General features: G+C 33.0%; 1 protein-coding gene across 1 annotated transcript in view; it reads right to left on the minus strand.

Annotated features, from left to right (window-relative positions):
• Nucleotides 1–23,030, minus strand: part of LOC145284045 (uncharacterized) — a 107,566-nt gene that overhangs the window by 37,830 nt on the left and 46,706 nt on the right. The window contains exons 12-15 of the mRNA XM_080133128.1: nucleotides 19,128–19,261; nucleotides 10,038–10,132; nucleotides 4,464–4,593; nucleotides 301–476 (exon numbers count right to left, since the gene is read on the minus strand). Of these exons, the coding sequence (XP_079989254.1) occupies nucleotides 301–476; nucleotides 4,464–4,593; nucleotides 10,038–10,132; nucleotides 19,128–19,261 (535 nt within the window). The remainder of the gene's footprint in view (nucleotides 1–300; nucleotides 477–4,463; nucleotides 4,594–10,037; nucleotides 10,133–19,127; nucleotides 19,262–23,030) is intronic.

Below are 23,030 nucleotides of genomic sequence, written 5' to 3' on the forward strand. Positions count from 1 at the left end.
CAACCCGAAGCGTTTAGGAAGACAGATTATCCTTGAAACATTTCTGATGCCTTACTCAGGGTCGTTTACCTTTGCAGTACAATAAAGGAGCTGCTTTGACAGTGATTATATGTGTGTCGGTACATATCGCATAGAACATAATTGCTGACCTTTTAAAACTTAAATTTACAAATCTTGGCAAGAAATATGCACGGAGATAAAATACTTACACTGGCGGTTATTTAGCATTTGGTCTTGTAAAACATATATAGGAAAGTAACAACTTTACCAAACTGGGGAAAAATCAGCAGCAATGCTTACCTTGAATGGAAAAGGAGCCTGTAGCGAGAAGGTGTATTCCTTCCAATTGGTACTATTTGATTGGTTCCCTTGGAAAACTTTTAATTGTTCTCCATTTTCGGTGATAAGTTTGAGCGTTAATTGACCCGGTGACGTCCCATATATATTGTAATAGAACGTAATACATTTATTTCCCGCTGAAAAATTATATTTAAGACGAATTGATTAAAATAATATTTTTCTAATATACGCATTTAAAAGAAAAATCACAACCATTATAAACATTATAGACATTTTTAAGGGGGGGGAACTGTTTGTTGAAAATCGTAATGTACAAATATTAGCATAGCTAAAATAATGCGGTTCCGAATTCTATTGTCAGCATTTCAATAAAATATTATGTTTTCCTTATTCATAAATTATTTTTTCACATTTTGTTGCATATACCCCCGGATTAAAAATCATTTGATAATACTAATATATATCTTCAATATCTTAAGTTAGTATTTTCGGATTGTGATGTTATCTTAGACGTGTATTAAACCATTTTAGTTGACGAAATACATGGGTTTCAAAACAATGCTAGAAAATGGACTGGTCGTAGAAAAGTGAAATTTTTATTTTAGGTTTGTTAGCTTTTTATCTTAAAAATATATCACCTTAAAAAGTTTAGCTATGACATAATCAATACCTACAGGCAACTTGATTTTTTAAAATTTTATTTATTTTTTGTGAAACAAGTTTTACAGAGTATATAAAAGCAATTAGCAAAGAAATGCCTGCAAAATGTTTTGATAACGGCGAAATTACCAGGTATTTTAAAGGATTTCTTTTCGAAACGTGTTGCTTTGATCACGCTCTGCATTTTTCAAAAGAAAAGAATGTGTTAAGTTCCTGACAAGTACTGATTGTATTTGAATTCTTCGGTTTACTGCTGTTTGTGGAGTTGTTACATTTCTTTTTATGTAATCTATGCAATTCCTCAGGTGTGTTGTTTTTTCAAGTTAAAAATATTTCTCAAACTCGGAAGTGTGTACGGAATTGCACAGGGGAAACCTATTAAATTCTCTGAAAAACACGCTCTCTTCTTCAGCTTTAAAGGAGTAGAAGTTCCGAGTAATTCACAACTACTTTGAGTATCACCAGCACTGAAGATTGAATCTGCCACCTCAGAAAATTACAATTTACATCAGAATTTCCATAATAATTCATCCACTACGCCACTAGTACTTACGAGAACACGAATTCTAGATTGGCGACAGAAACAGACATGAAGAACAGATGTTACGTACACTGGAAAAGTGAAAATAACACTCAAGTGTAGAACAGTTATTCTATAAATCCTAATACGAATACAAAGTATTTGTATTTTCATATGTCTATTTAAACTAAAAGTATTTCAAAGTGAGAATCGTAGAACGACATACGAGGAATCGTAATAGATAAATAACCACTTAAGTAAAAGTAAACATTAAAATCAAGAAAATACATTTCATTAAATATTTAAAACTTATTACTAAATGATTGAAGCAAGTAAAAAAAATATTTGGGAGATATATCAAATTCTACGCGGACTGAACCAACTTTCTACAGAAATAAATTTCCATGTTCGAAACTGACGCTAATTTTAATTACACCAATGTATTAAATGTAATTAGCTGTATCGTTCGCATATTGCTTTGCTATTCGCTAAACTTTAGTATATCCATATGTAGTGCAATTATAAAAGGAATAGACTTCCCCTATAAAAATCTTAATACACAGCTTTTTACTTGATGTTGGCATCCTTCAATATCAGTTGTAATCTTACGGGAACAATTAATTTAATAGCAGAATCTTCATTTTATAACTCAATGAGATATTACGGGAACATTATCTTTTTGCGAACACAATTAACAAAAAATTGAAAAACTTTGATCCAAGATTCTTTATATGCAATTAAGGATCCAAAACATGAAATTGTTTATTGATTTGCATGTCAAATCACTAGTGGGGGTCCCCGCCATAGCTCGGTCGCAAAATAGGCTTAAATATATTTTAGTTTGTCCAAGTTTCGTATATATTATTATTATATAGTTGTGATTGAAAAAGTTAAAAAAATGTACTTGCGTGCCATGAGCCAAAATTGAAACCGAAAGAAGAACTAGCGTTCAGAGCTGGTGATGTTACCACTGTATAAACTTTACATGCATAAACACTATTTAAGCATAAATTAAGATGAGGGTACCAAGTGTACAACGATTTATCAATTTGCCCCCCCCTTATATCTATTTTTACCGGTTAAAAGATTCATAAAAGAACGGCCCATAAAAAAATCAAATAATTTAAGGCTCCTGGCGCTCCACTGCGACTTTTAGTTTCGGAAGCGACACAGTTTGAAAATATGGAGACAGACACCCGTTTTATAAATATGTAAAAGATACTGCGTGCGCTAGTTCTTTCATTATAAACAACGAAACTGCTGTGCAGATTTTAATGTCACACAGATGTAAATTATGCCACTTGGAGTATCCTATGATGGATTTTTATATAGACTGACTGACAGTATCGAAGAATCTTATGGAACATTCTGATTCTGACCAATAAGTACATCCTCATACAGCTAAACTTCGCAAGTGTGATTAAGTAGTTCCATGAACGCACAAACAGAATGTTCTGGTGTATAAGATCAACAGTTAGGTCTCTGATAAGTTGGGTTCTAAATGAATTTGTCTATTCAAGGCGAAATGTTACCAGGATAATTGTTTGGCACTTTAAACTTTAATTGAAGGCATTATGTAAAAACAATTTTATAAAATCAACGACACGTTCTCTACACCGCAATGTAGACTAGCATGTATGTGCTGATGGTTTCAACCGTAATGCGGTAAATCCCGATCTAGAGGAGTCAATAAATTGATTTGATTGAAATTTGGGCGATTCTATAAGTTCGATTACAATAAACTAGTATAAGTGTGGAGTATTTTTTACCTTTATTCAATGGCCGGCAATGTCGATTCCACCTGCTAATGCATATAAATAAATAAATGAAATTAGGTACGGGCTTGGTAGGATAAACCCAACTAATATTTGAAATATATATATATATATATATATCAAATATTATTTTGGATTATCATACCAAGGCAGTAGCTAATTTTTTTCCAGTGAAAATGGTTAAAATTTAAGGGTTGCACGTTGACATAAAATACTACTGCAATTGGGAATACTTATCCTATATCATTACTTTTATATATAAACAGCAATTAGATTAAAATTCTGTATATTAAATATTACAATTTATTTTCGAGAGTGAATGGCCCCTATTCTCAGGGGAAAGGTACATAGCAAAATGAAATTCATATGCAGTCTATAAATTTTACTAATTAGCGCATAAATTGAATAGTAAAACTTAGAGATATCATATACATGAACATTTCACAAAATGCCAAAAGGAAAAATTAAAAAGATATTCCGAAAGTCCATGCTTGAATAATAATCCACACACAAAGTTTGATAGTCAAATGCATATGATATAGTCTTTAAAAAAGTTATCCAGATTTTTGTATTTAAAAAATTCCATTTGAATTATTGCTCTATCTTTAATAGTAAGCATTTTTCGACTGGTTGGGATTGTTGCATAAATATTAATTTAGAATTAGATAATATTAGTGAATGGAAATTTAAAGCATCGAATTTCCAAAATTATTTCGCTTGTGTAAACAGATCGTTATTGACAGAATTTAAAATAACGAAATCTTTATTATTGTAGGAGAAAATAATGAAAACAAAGACAACAAAATGAATGGTATAAGCATTTAAATCTGATCAAACAAATTTCTGTATAGCAAGTAAGAAAAAGCGCCCTGTCCTCAAATCGTATTAACCCTTTTTCTTTATTATATAAACAAAGAAATAATTCATCAATAAAGTACAAAGTTTGGATCCGGTATTTTATAACTAAAAGAAGAGTCAGAACAATATTAATAACATCAGGAGTAAATAGGACGAGAAATCAGTACTAATATAACGTGTAATAAATTTAGTTGATTAATATTGGCAGCTATTGAGCTAGGCTGTATTAACTCGTGGAATATTACAAAGTATGGCGACTTTTTCGATACAGATTTTGTTTTCAGCACAATATATTAGGCCGATACTATATGTAGATTTTAACTTGCGAAAAATAATTTATGCAATCTTACCACTGAGATACTGGCTTTCTAATATTGCAATACCAGAGGATCCTTGGTCAAGGGAATGATGAATATATAAATACCGCAGAGAGCCGTTGTTACCACTTACAGGCCCTGTGTAATTGGGTGGAGGTGAACCCTGAAACGTGATGTACAATGAGAAAAATCTAATTACTGTTCAACATGTAATTTGCATCAATAAGAGGATGAGAAATTTAAAATGGCTTCCAAATAGGAAGCAGCATAAATACCGCAGGTAAATTGATTGCTTCCATCTCTCATACGTGAAATTTGTGGCTAATGGATACTGATTTCTTATAGATAAATGATTACATAGTTCATATAAAGTGTAACACATGCCGTTCTAGTTTTAATCAACGAGTGCTATTTAAAATCACATCGTTGCGTTTAGAGGTACTTTTTTTTTTTTTTTTTTTTTTTTTTTTTTTTTTTTTTTTTACACGTTGCGTCTGGGTGTTATACTTTTGCAATAAGATATGTGCGTGCGATACCGATTCAATTTGTGAAATAGAACAGAATTAACAGATCCAATCAAGGAGTTACGTAACATGAATCAAATATATAATTGGAATTCAAGTTGTCAGCCGTGAAGGCACAAAAAATCAAAACAAAAAAAACAACAAAAAAACAATGTAAACGCCCTAGTGCGAACAAAATTATTCTAAACTATTATTTAACTTTATACTAAAATTTCTTTGACGATTTTAAAATGTGTAATACAATCGATTTGACATTTACTATTGTTGATATATTGTTTAAAATTATTTACCATACATAAGCGAATACTTGTTCGTAATGTATACAACACAGTCTGAAACAAAATTACTATGAGTAAAATGCTTGCAAATAATATACACTGTTACTGCAAACGTTTCCTCGTGGATTAATAAAGCTGAAACAATAACTTCAAATACATAGGGTGTGTATAGAAAACACACATTTAAATGGTATTAATTTATATATTTAGGGAAATTGTATAGGATACAGGATAACATGTATCTTCATTTACAATTGGAATATCTGCAGATTAGCGTATGATTCGCTTGTAATAAGAACACAAATCAACACCACTGGCTATTTATAACATTCACTAAAAACAGACATGAGCAAACGATGTCAGTGATGACGATAGCGTACTATTGATAATTCGCTTAATGCCCGTTTAAAGCATTCGCTTTGCATACGCATAAATGTAGGCACCGCCAAAAATGGCCGCAAAATCAAGTTGTTGTTTTTTAAAACGAAATTACGTTTATTAAAATCCATTATTTCTGAGTAACTTTTTTTTTTCCAGAAAGATAAAACCCTGAATTTTATCATATAGAAAACAGAATAATGTAAAACTTTTTCTACTATTTTTAATTCAATTTTAAATGTTAAATTTTCCCAAAAAGTTAACAATTGACATTTTTTGTCTTGCACAAAAAACGTACTTAAATATTTAAAAAAAAGGGTTTTTGAAATAATTAATTAATTTATTTATTGTCTAACTAAGATTTAGGATGATTTTCTAAGAGAATATGCAAAAATATTATAATATAAGTACCTGAATTTCAAATAATTCCACTTATTCATATAGGTAACCAGATATTCGCGTTGACGTAGAGTTCAAATCGACTCTTTACGTTTTCGTCTGATAAAAAGCAAACTATGGAAGACCAAACAGGCCAAAAAAAACTTATTTTTCAGTGACGAAAATTTCAATGTATTATTAAGCTGAGGCTGGCCAGTACCAGATGGGTGACCATTTGTATGCGTTTGGTTTTTAATGTGTATGTGTGTGGGGGCCAGACTCCCCAAAATGGGGGGGGCAATTTAAAGCAGAATAAAAAAAATTATTTCAGCGCGTTTGGTCCACCATAGTCAAAGGCGGCAAACGTTTTCAAACGGGATCGAAAAAAAAGATGCTATTTTTAACACAAAGGGCACAATATTTATCGAATTTTTTTTTTTGGTATCGATTATTCAAAGCATGCCCTGTTTAATAATGGTCATGCATTATTCGGCTCGCTAAAAAAAAATTGTTAATTTATTTATCAAAAATTTTAAAATAGCTTTTTTCGTATAAATATTAAAAAAATTTTTTTTTTGTTTTGCTTAACTTAAATTAATTATTTTACTTAACATATTCACCGAATTTCACACTTCAAAACTCAAAAGCGGGATAATTAAACACAATCGAAGTTCTGATATTCAGACGTCAAAATAAGGTATGCAAACATTTTTTTTTTATTTTTTTATTTTTTTTTAATCTATAATTCTGTCCCTTACAACACAATATGTTGATTTCAGTCTCAGATGATTATTTTAAGCATATTTGTTCCCACTTCAAAACAAGGGGGGGTTTGTAAGCAAAAAAAAATATATATAAATATCGTTTATGAAAAATAAGTACACTGTTATAAAGTTCATTCTTCTCCTAATAATCGCTGAAAATTTCGTATTGATCGGATAATTACCTGATTTTTGGTAGATTTTTAAAAAGACGGTCCGTCAAAAAGTACTGACCTGCCCCCCCCCCCCCAGTTTTGGCGGTGCCTACATAAATGTATTACACAAAAAAAAATTAGTTCCTCCAGGAAATATAAACTTACAAATTTAAATAAGCAAGTTGATTGATATGATTGACTCAATTTACTATTTAGAAATATGAACAGACAAGAAATAGAAAGGATTACATAATATTCATTATTTGAATGAAATAGTGATATTTTATATACGAATCGAAACCGTTGATATGCATGAATAAGAAATAATTAATACGTATTGTGAATAAGTTAATTATAATTATTACTGTATATATAAGATTACTCAAAATAAAAGCATTTCCCCGTGAGAAAACCTAAACATATCTCCCCTGAATGCGCTGCTGCCATTGCGCACAGAAATCACTTTTTCCATAACTACCAACGTAATAGATATACTGAGACTACAGCTGCTTTCAGGACTGCCAGCAACCACTGTAAAAGAGTAATAAAAAATACCAGAGATCTATATGCTCAGTCTGTTAAATCCAAAGTAGCTGAACAGCGCCTTGGTTCTCACCAGTTCTAGCAAATAGCAACCAGGATCTTGAACAGAAGCGTGCGTTCTATCCCAACCATCATCAATGGACCCGAAGTTTTCTCGTCAGCATCAGACAAGGCCAGACTATTTGCCAAGAACATGGCAGCTAATTCTACCCTATGCCACAATGACCATCAACTCCCTGTATTTCCTCCTATAACAGACAACATACAAATATCTGTGCGTGAGGTCGCCAAGCTAATCAAGAACCTTGATTCCAGTAAAACAACTGGCCCTGACGGCATTTCAGTTATAGTGCTGAAAGAGCTCCAACCAGAACTTGTCCCCATACTTACAAAACTGTTTAAGCGTTGCCTTAAAGAATAGTGCTTTCCAACACCCTGGAAAGCCTAATCAGTATGTCCTGTATTTTAGAATTCAGGTGAAAAGTCATCTCCCTCAGTACAGACCAATAAATCTCCTGTGTGTCATGAGTAAGTTGTTGGAATCCATATTAAATGGTCAACCACCTCAGCAGAAACAACCTTCTTAGTGACATGCAATATGGTTTCCGCTCTGCAAGACATACAGCAGATCTGCTAACGGTTATATCATATAGGATTAGTGAATCACTTGACAAAGGTTTCCTTTCCAGAGCAATTGCTCTTGACATATCGAAGGCCTTCGATAAAGTATGGTATAAGGGTCTACTTTACAAGATTTCTAGCTACGGTATTACTGGGAATTTTTCTCAATCATTAAATCATTTCTCTCTGATAGGTTCATAAGAGTAGTGGTTGATGGACAGAAATCAGAGGCCCACAGTATTAATGCTGGAGTCCCCCAGGGGTCAATCCTGGGCCAACTCTCTTCCTGATCTACACAAATGATCTCCCTAAACACACACTTAAATCATTCGTTGGCATCTATGCTGATGGCACGACCATCTACGGCAACACATCAAAGGCCGTAAATGACAAAGTTCTCTGATTCTCTCTCCTCTGATCTTGAGAGCGTGGTTCAGTGGGGGAAGAAGTGGCTGGTCACTTTTAATGCATCTAAAACCAAGCTTCTATCTTTACATCATCAACGCTCTGATCCCCATCTGGCATCAACTGAAATGAATGGTTCTCGTCTTGGGGAGGCTCCATGTTTTGACAAGCTTCTGGGTTTGACCTTTACTCCTGATCTGAAATGGCACATGTACATCAAATCTGTTGCCACGGACGCTGGGAAAGTGGGATAAGAGAAAATATCACTACTGATGCAATTCTCTATCTGTATAAAAGCCAGGTACGTCCAAGGATTGAGTACTGCTGCCATATCTGGGCAGGAGCTGCGAAAAACAGTCTATCCTGCCTTGACAAAATTCTTCGTGGTTTAGTTGGGAATGCCCTTTTCTCTTCCCTGCAGCCTCTCTTCCACAGAAGAGACGTTGCAAGCCTGTCTTTATTTTATCGTTATTTCCATGGCAAGTGCTCGTCTGAGCTCCAATCTCTCGTCCCTCCTCGCCAATCTTTCACGAGAAACACTCGTCTGGCTGAAACTACTGTCAATAATTTTCCCCACTCTTTATCTGTGCCTTAATCCAAAACGTATATTCCATGAGTAGAGCTTCTTTCTCAGAAGTGCACGCCAGTGGAACTCTGTTCCGTCTGCCTGTTTCCCACCTTACTACTACTTGGATGTCTTCAAATCCAACAAACAAATTCCTGCAAGACCGCCCCTTTTAGTAAGACACCCTATCAAATCTCCAATACTAATGATTACTACAATACTATCTCATTGATTACTGTGCACACAATAACCTTTATCCCTGAATGGCATACGAGCCTTGACAAGTGGTGACTCGCGTGTAATATATATATATATATATATATATATACATATATTTTATCTAGTCGAAACTATCATAATTCAGAGTATTACTCATGCATGTCTTAGTATTACGCTTATTTCTGATTAGCATTACCGAAAATTACAATTGGTACATATTGAATATTAGTAAAAAATATGCAATCATTTTTTTGATAAGATTGTTGTCCACGGACATATATATTAACTAAACAATGATTATTCCCGAGAAAGATAAACTATATATAGGGCACCAAATTTTCATGCAATATTTGGAGAACCAGAAAAAATTAAAACAATTGTAAAATGTTATTTTCTAACTTATTCAAAAGTGCTCAGAACTAAATTCATGGTTTGTGTTAATAACTAACTTATCAAATGTTAACAGCGCAAAAACTTTATTATAATAATTCATTTTCTAAGTTATATTCTATATTAAACAGACATACTTGGCAATGAAATAAACGAGTGCCGCAACAGTAAACAACGAGAAAAACAAGAAATGCTCTTAAGTAAGGTCTAATTGGTAAGGGCTAACTATACCTCTGAATTGAGAATATGGTTTCACCAGTAAAAACTTGAGACCATTCAAAATTTAGTATTTAAAAAAATAGCACCACCATCTTGTTTACGAGTAATACGAAATCAAATTTATCAACGTTTCCTTTTGAAACTAGTGCATTAAAAATGTAAATTACTTACTTTCATTATCCTCCAATCAAAATCATCATCATCATCAACTTGATGAAATATACACATGTCACTCCCCACTTCAAACGTACAATTGATGTCGACATCTGTAAATTAGAAAGTTGTAGCAAAATACGTCATATTTTAATAATGAATATTGAATTATTCGAGTTAATGCGAATGTTACAAAACACGACACTAATTTTTCAACAAATGCCTTAATGGATCATGCTTCCATGGCTGTTTGAAAACTACTTTTGGTACCAGTTTACAAGAATTATGGCGAAAGTACTGCCCGATTAAATCACCGTGCCATCAGCTTCTTCCCTAAAATATCTGAGTCCATAAGTAATCAAGCTCTAATCCACAACCTTACAGTTGCTTAACCTATGTCCGAACAACAATATGGAGTTAAGTAAGCCCGTTCTACGTCAAATATCCTAACTAATCTCTGAACATATATCATGCACTAGATAAGACAGAGAGGATAGGGTAGGAGCCGTAGATATATCTAAGTCTAATTATTATTCCTGATATTCATAAATGACCTCCCAGATAAAATGGTCTCCGATAGGTGCATATATACTGACTACACCATGCTCTATAACAGGCACGAAGGGAAAATGACTGAATACATATCCAAGGCCACCGCAAAACCCCCCCAAAAGCAGACCTGTAATCTGTAGTGAAAGGGGGACAAAAAAGGCTGGTAACGTTCGACTAAGCTCATTACCTTCAATAATTACAAGAAACCTTCTCATATATGGCTAAAGATACATTACCTGAAAATACTTTCTTCAAACTCCTCGGCTTGTCGCTCACAAGGAACTCAAGTTGGAACATATACATGCTAAAAAGTTACTTACGCCTGGAATTATCCTATACCCCTATAAGGTTACCATTCGCCCATGTATAGAGTATTGTCACATTTGGGCTGGTGCATCTGCTACACGTTTCACCCCTGGAAAGTATTCAAAAAGGAAATCGCCAAGCTAATAGGTACCAAACTGTCATCTAAGCTAAAACCTCTGCCCCCTCGACGAAAGGTTGCATTCCCGTGCCTGTTTTACAAGTATTTTAATTATAGAGTCTCCGACGAACTACAATTCATTTTACCCCCTCTACATATATAACCCTGAAAAAGTCTACAAGCAGCAAATTCTCACCATTACACAGTAGAGATCCCCAGATGTAAGAAAACCTACTCTAATACTATCTTCCCTAGAACTGCTAGACTTTGGAATTCACTTCCGGGTTTCTGCTTTCCCAACTGCAGAAATCAAGTGTAATATAAACATACATCTTGCTGTTAAACTCCATTATCTTTTGTCCTATCCTCATAAAAGTTGCGCTTTCTTTTTTGAGATGAATTTGTATAAAAAAAATCGAGAGGTAAAGCGTTAACATTCTAAAGAGGACCGAGGCTCAAAGTTGCGTTGAGTAGAGGATTAATATTGAGAAATGATTTAGCCGTTTTCTCATCTAATTAAACTAATTTTCATTTTAATAAATCAACTTTAAAAACTTGCAATTGATTTGCAAGCAAATTCGTGGTATCTTGTTCAAGTTGACATAATCGAAGACAAACTTTAATCAGATCGTTTTCGTTTAATGTAGGTAAAGGAAGAGAAATAACTACATTAATAGCTAGAAGTTTACATACTGTGAATATCTTACAAGGGAGCAAAAAGGCAGCCAAGTCGCGCAGCTACTATGAACATTGAAATGCATTAAAACAAGCGAGCAACGTAACCGGTTTTTAGATACGCATTTTCGACAGGAGATATTAAAAATTAAACTGCACACTCACTTTTGAGAGAACAATAAAAACATTGGAACTTTTGACTAATAATCTCAGCAAAGTATTAGTGGAAAACTATCTATTACAGTTACGAGTAAAACTCAGCCTTAGAAGATAAGTTGTGATCTGAGAAAATAACCATGAATTTTGCGCATAGATAAATGTGGATTAGCGCGCTGAAGATGAAACGGTGTATACTTTTAAAGGATAACATAAACAGGCTTTGTGCAATGTTTACTTACAAGTATTTTACTCTAAAGTTTCTAGGGAGATAATGTTTTTAGGATTGACGTTTTCCGGTTTTCATTTACAATTTAAATGTTTTGTCGAGTTTCCTAATGATTAAATTAACATAGCATACGAAGTAAACTAAATGATTATCTGGATTCATCGGACTACTGTTCTCATCTTCAGTGTGATTTTCACAACGTTTCGGTCGCTGTAATCTCCCGCCTTCTTCAGGTCTATCTTGTCGAACTCTCGAATGTTTCTGTCGAACCTGGGAATTTGGACGAAATTTCGAGCGGAATCCTTTATTTAATTAACATGCTTTTTTTCAGTCAGCCATGACTGGATAGAGGTCCTAAGTAATTTGTAAATGTATTTTTCATTCGCCCACACCGAGAATTGAACCTTCAACTTCGAGTTACTGTTTACGATTGAATTCCCAAGTACTCTAACCACTGCGCCACAGGGCCTTGCGTGGCGTGCAAATTCCAGAATTCGACAAATAATCCCGAGTTCGACATGATACAGATGAAGAAAATCAGGAGGTTACATCGACCGAAACATAATAAAAAAATCACATTCAAGTTGAGAACAGTACTTCAAAGAATCCACATAGTACGATTAAGCAATCCTCATTAAAAATTCATGTTCATTGAAATGTTTTCAGAATACGTGACATCCATTTTCTGCACCAAACATATTGCGGGATAAATGAATTGTTTAGTGGACCATATACATCTTAAGAAAAAAAGCCCACGCGAAAACTTATTTTTCTACGCATATAACATGAACATTTTATTGGTTTTATTATATCTAACTTCCAATTGAAAGGGGTATTTCCGACGCTCTAGCATCAGGTATTTTCATGAATTCATGTACATGATGCAAGACTTGGTGCTATGTTATTTTTACCAACTCACACTTCCCATAATAAATTTCATATCTTTAATCTATTAACGACTGTAATGTTTTATGGAATAACAAAAATAAAGTAATAACCGTGATCCGTACATACTCAAAAACGTCCTGCAAAGACTATCCATTTGGATTTCTATCTTTATGACAGTAAAATGACGTGACACATGGCGTTTGAAATATTTCACAATAATTTGTCTGATTCCGCTTATTTGCTCGTAAAACACCTGTGAAATCAAGAAATAACAGGAAAGTGTTGATCGAATGAAAAACTAATCCATGATTTGGTCTGAATTCGTACGTAGTTTATTATCGTTTGCTGCAAAAAAAATAAATGTGTCGATTTTCTAGTTACAATGCGCTATAAGAATTCTTGAACATCTGACTGTACATTATTGAAAATTATATTTTGCTGACGAGATGTACTTATATGCATTAGATAGGTCATCAAGACGTACAAAAGCATCTTTTTTGATGGAAAGTATTTTATGCAACTCGACAGGTCACATCTCGTATCGATCATAAAATCAATACATTTCAGACAGAGGTCTCAAAGCATCTACTACAAAATAGAATATTTTTTCAGATAGGGAAAGTTTTTTCTGCCGAGTTTCTACTTAAAATATTCATTTAGTGTACGTGACTATAAACTCATTTAAAATCAAATACACAGAAAAATCTGGGTGAATTTTTTTCTACTGATTCATATATTACACTTATCAGCTTTTTATGTCACATTTAATGCCAATCCGAGGCATTAATACACCTGATTTGTTCTTTTACCTGTTTATGGTAAACAACCATATTTCTTTTTTTACAAGATAGTCACCACTTATCAAGGCCAAGAAGCCACTCGAGGATAAAGGTTATTGCCTGTACAGTACGTTGGTATTTGAGATTTGATAAAGTGTATTACTTAAGGGGGCGGTTCATCAGGAATTTGTTTGTGTTGGACTTGAAGACATCAAAGTTGTAGTCAGGTAGGAAAGAGGCAAACGGAACCTTGTTCCACAGGCGTGCGCTTCTAAGAAAAAAAAAGGATTTGTTCATGGAATCTACGTTTTGATTTTAGCACATATACTGAGTGAGGAAAGTTTTTGACAGTGGCTTAAGCTAGACGCGTGTTTATCGTGAAAGATTGGCGAGGGGACAGAGGTTGGAGCTCAGACGAGCACTTTCCATGGAAGTAACGCTAAAACAATAGATCGCAACGTCTCTCCTGTGGGAGAGAGGTTGCAGAGAAGAGAAAAGGGAATCCCCCACAAAGCTACGAAGCATATTTTATACTCTGTCAAGACAGGATAGGCTGTTTTTAGCAGCTCCTGCCCAGATGTGGCAGCAGTACTCCATCCTTGGGCGTACTTGGCTTTTATATAGAGAATTGCATCAGCAGTGAGATATCTTCTGGAGCGGTAGAAGGATCCTACCATTTTTCCAGCGAGCTTGGCAACTGACTTGATGTACGTGTTCCATTTCAGGTTAGAAGTAAAGGTCAAGCCCAGAAGCTTATCAAAACAATGAGCTTCCCCTATACGAGAGCCACCCATTTCAATTGATGCCATATCGGGATCAGGGCGTTGATGGTGTAAAGATTGGAGCTTGGTTTTAAATGCATTAAAATTAACCAACCACCTCTTCCTCCACTGTACCACGCGCTCGATATCAGAGGAGAAAGAATCAGAGAACTTTGTTATTTAAGGTCTTTGATGTGTTGCCGTAGATGGTCGTGTCATCAGCATAGATGTCAACGAATGATTTAAGGTGTTTTGGGAGATTATTGATGTATTGATTTTGAATATATATAAATTCATGGATAAAATTAACATAGGATCCATACATATGAATTCTGTTAACTAAGCGGTCTTGTGTTTAATTCAGAATACAGGTGTATAATGTGAAGTCTGTTACTTTTACTACTTTTTATATTTATATTAGGATTAACTTTTTAATATTAAGTGCTATTCCGAAGTATAATTTGTTCTGTGTTAGTGACTGCTTACTTCATTTCCTAACTGTACTGAAGTGAGCTTTTATAGATTTTCTTTGACTATCTACGTTAGTAGTCAACAAACCTAGGTTGAAAATAGGCCAGCTTACTTAGATATCTACTCTTCCCATGAAAACAACTGAAGGGGTGAACCTAACGTCAACTGTACCAGAAAGTACCAGTCTACTTGTTGATTAGGATGGTCGCAGTGGAAACTAGGAAGCTGATTTGCTAACTAAAAATCCAATACCATGTGCGTATATACAACACGCGGTAACCACAAATTTTCGCCTAATCCTGACGAAGTTTTGCTAGAATGAAAGACAGAACATCCTGTGTAGCTTAATTCCATATATATTTTTATAACTTACTACCTTGCTCTACCTCTGCATTGAGCACTGTTGAAGTAAATACTGACAATTTACGCATAAAATTATACTTTCTTATATTAATTTATGTTATTAAATGAAGCAGTCACATGTTTATTTTTATATTAATATACAGTATCTGATCGTTTTTTTTTGTGCTTCAGTATGTGGCCGTTTACACATACAATTAAGCAAACGGTAAAGTAACTTACGAGAGACGGTTCTTTTAACAATGATGAATATATGTTATTGTCTCTATGGCACGCCAGAGAAAAAATACGTTTTTAATTGTCGCGGTTTCCGGCGGCTGTTCTTTTCCTTCAAAATGCCATAACACCACGTTATATTTTACATAATTTTATTTAATGTCCGTGATAACTCTAGGAGTAGCACGCATTTCACTTTAGTTTCAAAATCCTTAGTTTGTCGACTTGGTTCAGTCGATCCTACCACGAACCGTAAAAATAAAATGACTCCTGCCGCTATCAAACTTCCAACTCATCGAACTGCTTATCGGTAATAAATAACAGTAAAAACGTGGAAATAACACCGAGTCATTGTAATTTCTGCAGTATTCTTAAAAAAATATCAAAAAGACTCAATTATGTTAATGTCCCTAAAACGTGGAAATTCATTTTTAAATCCATCAAAAATTAAAACGGGTAATTAGAACCGCATGCTATGTTCACACACTTTTTCTGTAAAAATGAAAAACACGTGGTGTTAAGAATACTCTGACAAATGAACTAATTGATTAATTTTTATTTTCTTACAAAATTATTAAAAAAACACAAAAAAAAGATGAACTTAAACTTAAATACAAACATTTTCATATTTCCATCTTAGGGTTTTTACATATTAAAATTTATTGGAAGGAATAACTAATATATATATATATATATATATATATATATATATATATATATATATATATATATATATATATATTTTAGTTTGTCACAGACGTTGCCGATTTATACGATTTTTATCGATTTTTCCAGAATAAAAACTAGTTTGAAAATATCAAAATTATTCAAGTTTTGCAAAATTAAAATTATATATATATATATATATATATATATATATATATATATATATATATATATATATATATATACACACACACACATTCGATAAAGTTTACGTGCGTGATGCCAAACCATTTGCTGGAATTATTTTTAATTTCAATGACTAAATGTTTCAAGGTCCGGGAAAAAACTAGAATATTGCCTCTTAAAATGTATGGATAAACAGATAATAATATTGTTCATAATTAAAAATAAATTTACAGTTTCAATCGTAAATGATTAAAATATCTATTTAGAAATGAAACGTGAATATTTTTTTAGACGGAAGGCCAATAACGCAAACATTTGTTCGCACGTCGCTGATAAAACTCGTAGCGTTACTCGTTGTCAGAACACAAAACGATAATGTCTAAACAAAGTAACTGAAACAATTTTAGCATTAACTAACAGTTCCACCTGGCTTTGTCGAGCCGTATGTATTTTTCTGAATTCATGTACATAATACTATTATGTGCCTATGTATATATTATAAAGTATAAATATGTACGGTTGATGCCTTTCTATATAATATTCCTTAACTACCATAGACAAAGTTGGTAGAGACCGCAGACGTCAATATCTTTAACTGACCCGAATTTTGACCGCTTAGCATTTGTTTTGGGTCAAGTATAATTATAAAATTTAATCTCTGTCAAAGTAATACCTAAAATTGCTTGTGTGTTTATACCCCAAATTGGTGGAGGAGTTTGGTAGAGTCCTCAAAGGTCAAATCGTTAAACTTTTACCCTTTAAAAGCCAAATTTCTGGCCGAAAACTGATTAAATTTTTTTTCCCCAAATCTCACTAACCCCATGCCAAATTTCGAGTCGGTAGACCCAAAATTGACAGAGTTATTTGGTAGGAAAATTTACAGACAAACGAACAGACTTTCTCTGTTATATATATATATATATATATATATATATATATATAGATTATCCTTGTGCACGGTATGTTTTACAATCTGCTTATATTTAATGAAAACGTTACTTTTAGTCAATACACACTTTTTATGGCAATTAAATTTCCAATGAAGTTAAGTTAGTTTTAATTAAAAAAACGCGCTTAATTTTAAGAATTAAAAAAAATGATATTTGTTATAATAATTTCAAAATTATTTAAATATTACTTTTTTGGGGCTACAAATTACGATATAAAAATTAAACATTTTATTAGTTAGCAGGTTCAATATATAACTGGAATTTAATTGGTTTCTGTGTTGTATGCTTAAAATATGATTTTCTGGTTTCCTATCAATATGCGTCTTATAAAATATTTGAAGCCAAAGCGAATACTTCCATAACATTTGACTTAAATAAGAACACACACACATAATATATATTAATAGCGAGGGTACCCGGTGTTACCCGGGTGATTGGAAGTGTGTGTGTGTAAGCGGAGGGGGGTAAAGTAAAGAATAAGCGAAGTAATAATCATGTTTAAGTATTGAAAAAAAACAAACAAAAAAAACATGTGGAACTTCCTAAAGAAAATCGGAAAAACCAAACAGCGAACAAACGTAAAAATTGCTTGAAAAAGAAATCGGGGGAAAAAAAAAGAAAAAATAAGGTAAAAACTGTTCGGGAAAAAAAACACAGTGAAAAGCAAAAAAAATGGCATAAATAACCCTTCGATTCGGTTAAGTTCATTGTTTGTTTCACCCAGTAAAAAGCATGGAACGAAAAGGAACGGTAAAATTCCATTCCAGTTTTTTTAAGCAATACACAACGAAATAAAACGGAAATGATATGTTTTGTTTATAAAAAACAAATGGAAATAATTTATTTTGTCGGTTAATTCCGTGGTGCGTTTCACCAAATGGGAAGCATAGAACGGAAAGGCACAGTAAAATTCCATTGCAGGTTTTGCAAGAAACTACGAAGTACAGAAACCCGAAACCGGTATTCATTCGTTAATGCCCCTTGCGAACAATCCCGCAAAGCTGCACGTGGTGATGGGGGTAGAAGGAATTAATTAGAGAGAAAAGATTTTATTACATCCATTGATTTTAACCGATTTTGATAGTGAACTCCAAGCAGAAAAAATATTATCGAGGAAGAGGAGAGGTAATATGCCTATAACACCTCAGATACTGTGCTGCAATTTGGGCAAATTACGTTTGCATGAAATGTCTTAATTTTTAAAATCCTACTAAGGTCAATATCAAAGGGGAAAATGAGTTCATTTTATATATATATATATATATATATATATATATATATATATATGAGATTTTTCCTAAAATGTTAATGCCTGTGTTATTCCTATATCTGCGACGTCATGTTAATTTCCCCATTTGTATGTGTTATTTTCTGCCGTTCAAATAAGATTTCGACCGTTTTATTCCGTTTAAAATAAAGAATGTTTATGTGAGATTTAAACCCTGATCCTTTCCCTTCAATAGAGTAAAATTGTATTTTTGTTGTGAGTGCTAGAAAAATCAGTGTTATACCTATAAATATTTTACTGTAAATATATAAGGGTTTTAAACTATATTCCATTTCCAAAACATTTATCTACCATTGAAACCACCCATATCAATAACAACGAACTTGTAACACCTACAGCGACATCTTTGATTGGTTTCCTCGATTCATCAGGTCATCCGTCGATATCCGGGAATCACAATATCTAATAAAAAAGTATGTTATTAATGATAATTTTTGTCCATGTTATTAAAGTAGAGCTTAATTATATAATGGACATGACATGTATTACGATGTCAGAGTTACGCACCTGGTTTTAGTAATTTCACATTCATTGTGAATCTCGCATCGCTTACTGGTACCTGAAGTGACTCTAAGGATAGCATTACAAGATTTGATGTAGAGACAAATTTCCGTTTCATGCCAGAAGAATCACCGCAATATCTGGAATTAAGAAAGTATACGACATATTTCGTCATGGTTACGTCAATATTTTCCCACTAAATATTTTTACAGAGACGTCTTACGAGTTAATTTCGGGACACATTAAAACGACTAATCTTGCAGCGACAGTGAAAAAATAGCTCAAAATCAATACGCATTACTCGTCGATAGTGCTAATCTTTATTCCCAATTCACCTGGCTATAACATTTAATACGTGTATATTTATGGAAGAATAGGATTGGATTTCGAGTTGAATTTTTCTAGTTTGTTATTCTCTATTTCTAATTTTACAATGGCAGTCGACAGGGAAAGGAAGGAACCACAATGCTCCGTTTGAGTTAAGAACTAAACTGACATCATAAGGAAAATCGTGTTTTATGCTGCGAGTACCACGCTTATTCTAATAAGTACGAACATTTTTCTAACCAGTTGCGCAAACGCATTGCCATTTATGCGCGTGCTGTAAATACGTTCGCCTTTTAACACGTCTAATATTTTTGTTTTTAGAAAAAGAAGATTTAATAATAATGCTGATAGAAGGCTAACGTAACCCGACAATTCATAAAATTCCACACAATTCCGACTGCCAGATGCTTCCCTATAGTCTATTTGTTGTGCAGTTAGAGTTATCAGAGTGGCGTACAATTATCTTTGTCATATTATAGTCCACGGATATCTTGGTCAAACCATAATATATATTATACGCTTTGACCTATCCTCGAGCTAAAATATGCTGCGTATTGAGCTCTCCATGACAGACTTCCGTAATTTTCTTAAGCATTAAACGAGATATTCGTGACTAACACCTCGAATTTACACATGTTTTCGTGCTTTAAGATTGTTTAAAATATTAAAAGAAACCAATCAAATAATTAATATTCTTTCAATTAGAATACCATATGAAATTATACAAGCGCGATAGTTAATGCGAAATTATGGCTAACCACACTCTGAAGAGACTCGGAAATCTTATAGACGGAAATGAATGAAGAACGCACTTCCGGTTCTTTGCTGTCGAAGAACGGGAGATAATGAAGTAATGGCTTAATGTTTGATGAAGCCAGATATGCTACTGTGTTGGAGATTAACAAGAGTGCGAAAACTTTGCTATATATATAAGAAAATTTCATGAATATATTTCAAATTATATTCATAACTTGTAGTGTTGTATAAGATAGAGCATAAGATATACAGTTATTTATGAACGTTGACACCAGTCTAAGTAAATAAGTATGTTATTGAGATACGTGGATTATGATTTTTAAAGTGTTATATATCAGGATATGTAGATCTCTAAAGACAGATTCATTATTAAGATATAACACGAAGTCGACAAATATGAGGCCCGTGTGCAACGATGTCGCAGTGTCCACTACTGAAGATGAGCTCTTTAATGTGCAACTACTAATGGGCGTCTCAAGTATCATAATATACGATAAAATCTAGATAAAACACATGTGAACAGGTCTTAGTACTACAACATAGGAAGAACATCGGGAAATACGAAATATTTACCTGATCATACTCAGCCTGCTAGTTTGTAGACGAACATTAATTTTAGATACATATATAACAGACAAAACTATATATTCAGAATTTCATGTTATTAACTATGTTACAATTTATTCCTCTTAGTACGTTGACATTAACAATCTGTGTTTCTTAGCGCAACATCATTCATTTAATAAGAAATATAATAAATATTGAATCAATAAATCTGTTATGTCCTTAACATCACAGAAATAAAAAACACCTATCAATCCATCCAAAGTAAATATAATGCATATGGCCATGATAAAAAATTCGAAAATTGACGAAAATACAAATAATTCATTTGAATTCGCAATTTAGTTATCGGCGTTTAAAATAATTAAATAAACATAAAAATTGAATATTTTATGAATACATGATTATGATAAGATCAACAATTGCTACTATCGGAAATAAAATACAATAAATTATGTAATTAGTTCCGTGGGAAATGTAATAAATATATACATAAATGTTATATATATTACAATTATATTACTTCAATAAATATACAGATACTAATTATAAATGATATATTTATAACAGAAAATCTGTACTAGTGTATGTCAAAATAAATACAATTTATTATTACGAAATTTCAATTTTAGTGACTTTACATGAAGATTCAAAATGGTGTAATAAAATAAAGATAATTTAAACTCTTTAAATTTTCGGATTTTGTAGTCATACGCACATGCATGTTTGTTTTTTGATGGATTGATAGGTAATAATTCTTTTAAGGACTAAAGTGCAGAATTGATTCATTGATTGAAAAAATTAAATGAATTATTTTGCGCTACGAAACAGGTGCTATCAAGAATTTTTAATGTAAACTTACTTGATGGAATAAGTTATAGCATTTTAGTATCATAGAATTAGGTATATTGGCTTGTTATGTGCTCTGTACTTAGTAAGCTACATGAATTAAGGTTTATTATAAATAAGAGATGAAATTGAAAAAAAAGAAAATTCAACACACACACACACACATATATGAAACCAAACATTTAAAAGCATTATTCGATTTATTGGTTTATTTATCTATAAATATACATGTATTTTTTTTTTGCAATGAAATACCAATTCTGGAAAGACTTTGAAACTGCAATAAAGCAAGGAATAAACTCCTAGCTATTCTCTATAATAATCGCCCTTGTTTCGATCAATTATAATGCACTTGTTACATTGGTTTCAATAGATATTTACTTATGAAATAAACGTATATTACTTAAAATAATAAAGGAAGAAAACGACGATATTAAAATATATTTTCACAGAAAAGGCTTATTAAAACTTGGTGTAATCAATTAGCAATACGTAGGCTACAATTCAAAAAGATATGAAGATGCTCCCAATTTCCATTGCCATGGTTTACATGACCTGCTTTTAAAATTAAAATGAGAATCTTGTGGTCACGTATCCTTGCATGAAAGTGTTCATTGATCCATGAATTAGATACATTATCGAAACATTGAATCCTGTATGGAAAGAAACTTTACGACATTGTGTGATCAGAATAATATGTGCATGTCTGTATCACGATATTCACTTGGGGAAGTAACCATGATAATCAGTACATAACGTATTCGTTGGCTGCGTCATGCGAGACAGCTTTTATTCATATAGAATTGAAACTGGCGTGTGATGCTGATGTCTATTATATACTTGACTTAAATACTTAAAATATGCCTGAGGCTTGTCTGCGAATCACTTGCATATACCATTGTTCGATATTGGCTGACAATAGATAACATTATACATGTTAAGATGTTTTAATAAGAAAGAAGGTTAGAAAACAAACACTAATTTGATGCAGTCTTACATAGAGGTCATAAGAGATGACTTTTCTGGTAAATCTTTAAATAGACGGACCATTTTCTAGTAATGAATCGAGAGAGAGAGAGAGAGAGAGAGAGAGAAAGCAGCTATAGTCGAAGTTTAGAGAGGAACATAGACTGTCTGCTAATCATCATGGCTCCCAGTAAAAGGATCAGTAATGGCGATAGTCTAGGACCAGCTTTGAAGATTTTCAATAAGGGAAACTCGGAAATAAATATTTAATACCAGTGGCAAGTGGAGGTTCAGGACGACTGGAGACAATGTCCAGATAAACGAAAAGCATATACAGCGCCTAGCATTCCCAAATAGGCACACATTTGCTGCTGGCGAGGCTCAACGTAGCTTAACTTTGGGAGTTTGAGTGAACCGTGTCAACGTAATTATGCCGTATATACTTGC

This window comes from Euprymna scolopes, chromosome 8, assembly GCF_053919585.1.
Source record: "Euprymna scolopes isolate OS-2025 chromosome 8, ASM5391958v1, whole genome shotgun sequence".
NCBI lineage: Eukaryota > Metazoa > Mollusca > Cephalopoda > Sepiida > Sepiolidae > Euprymna > Euprymna scolopes.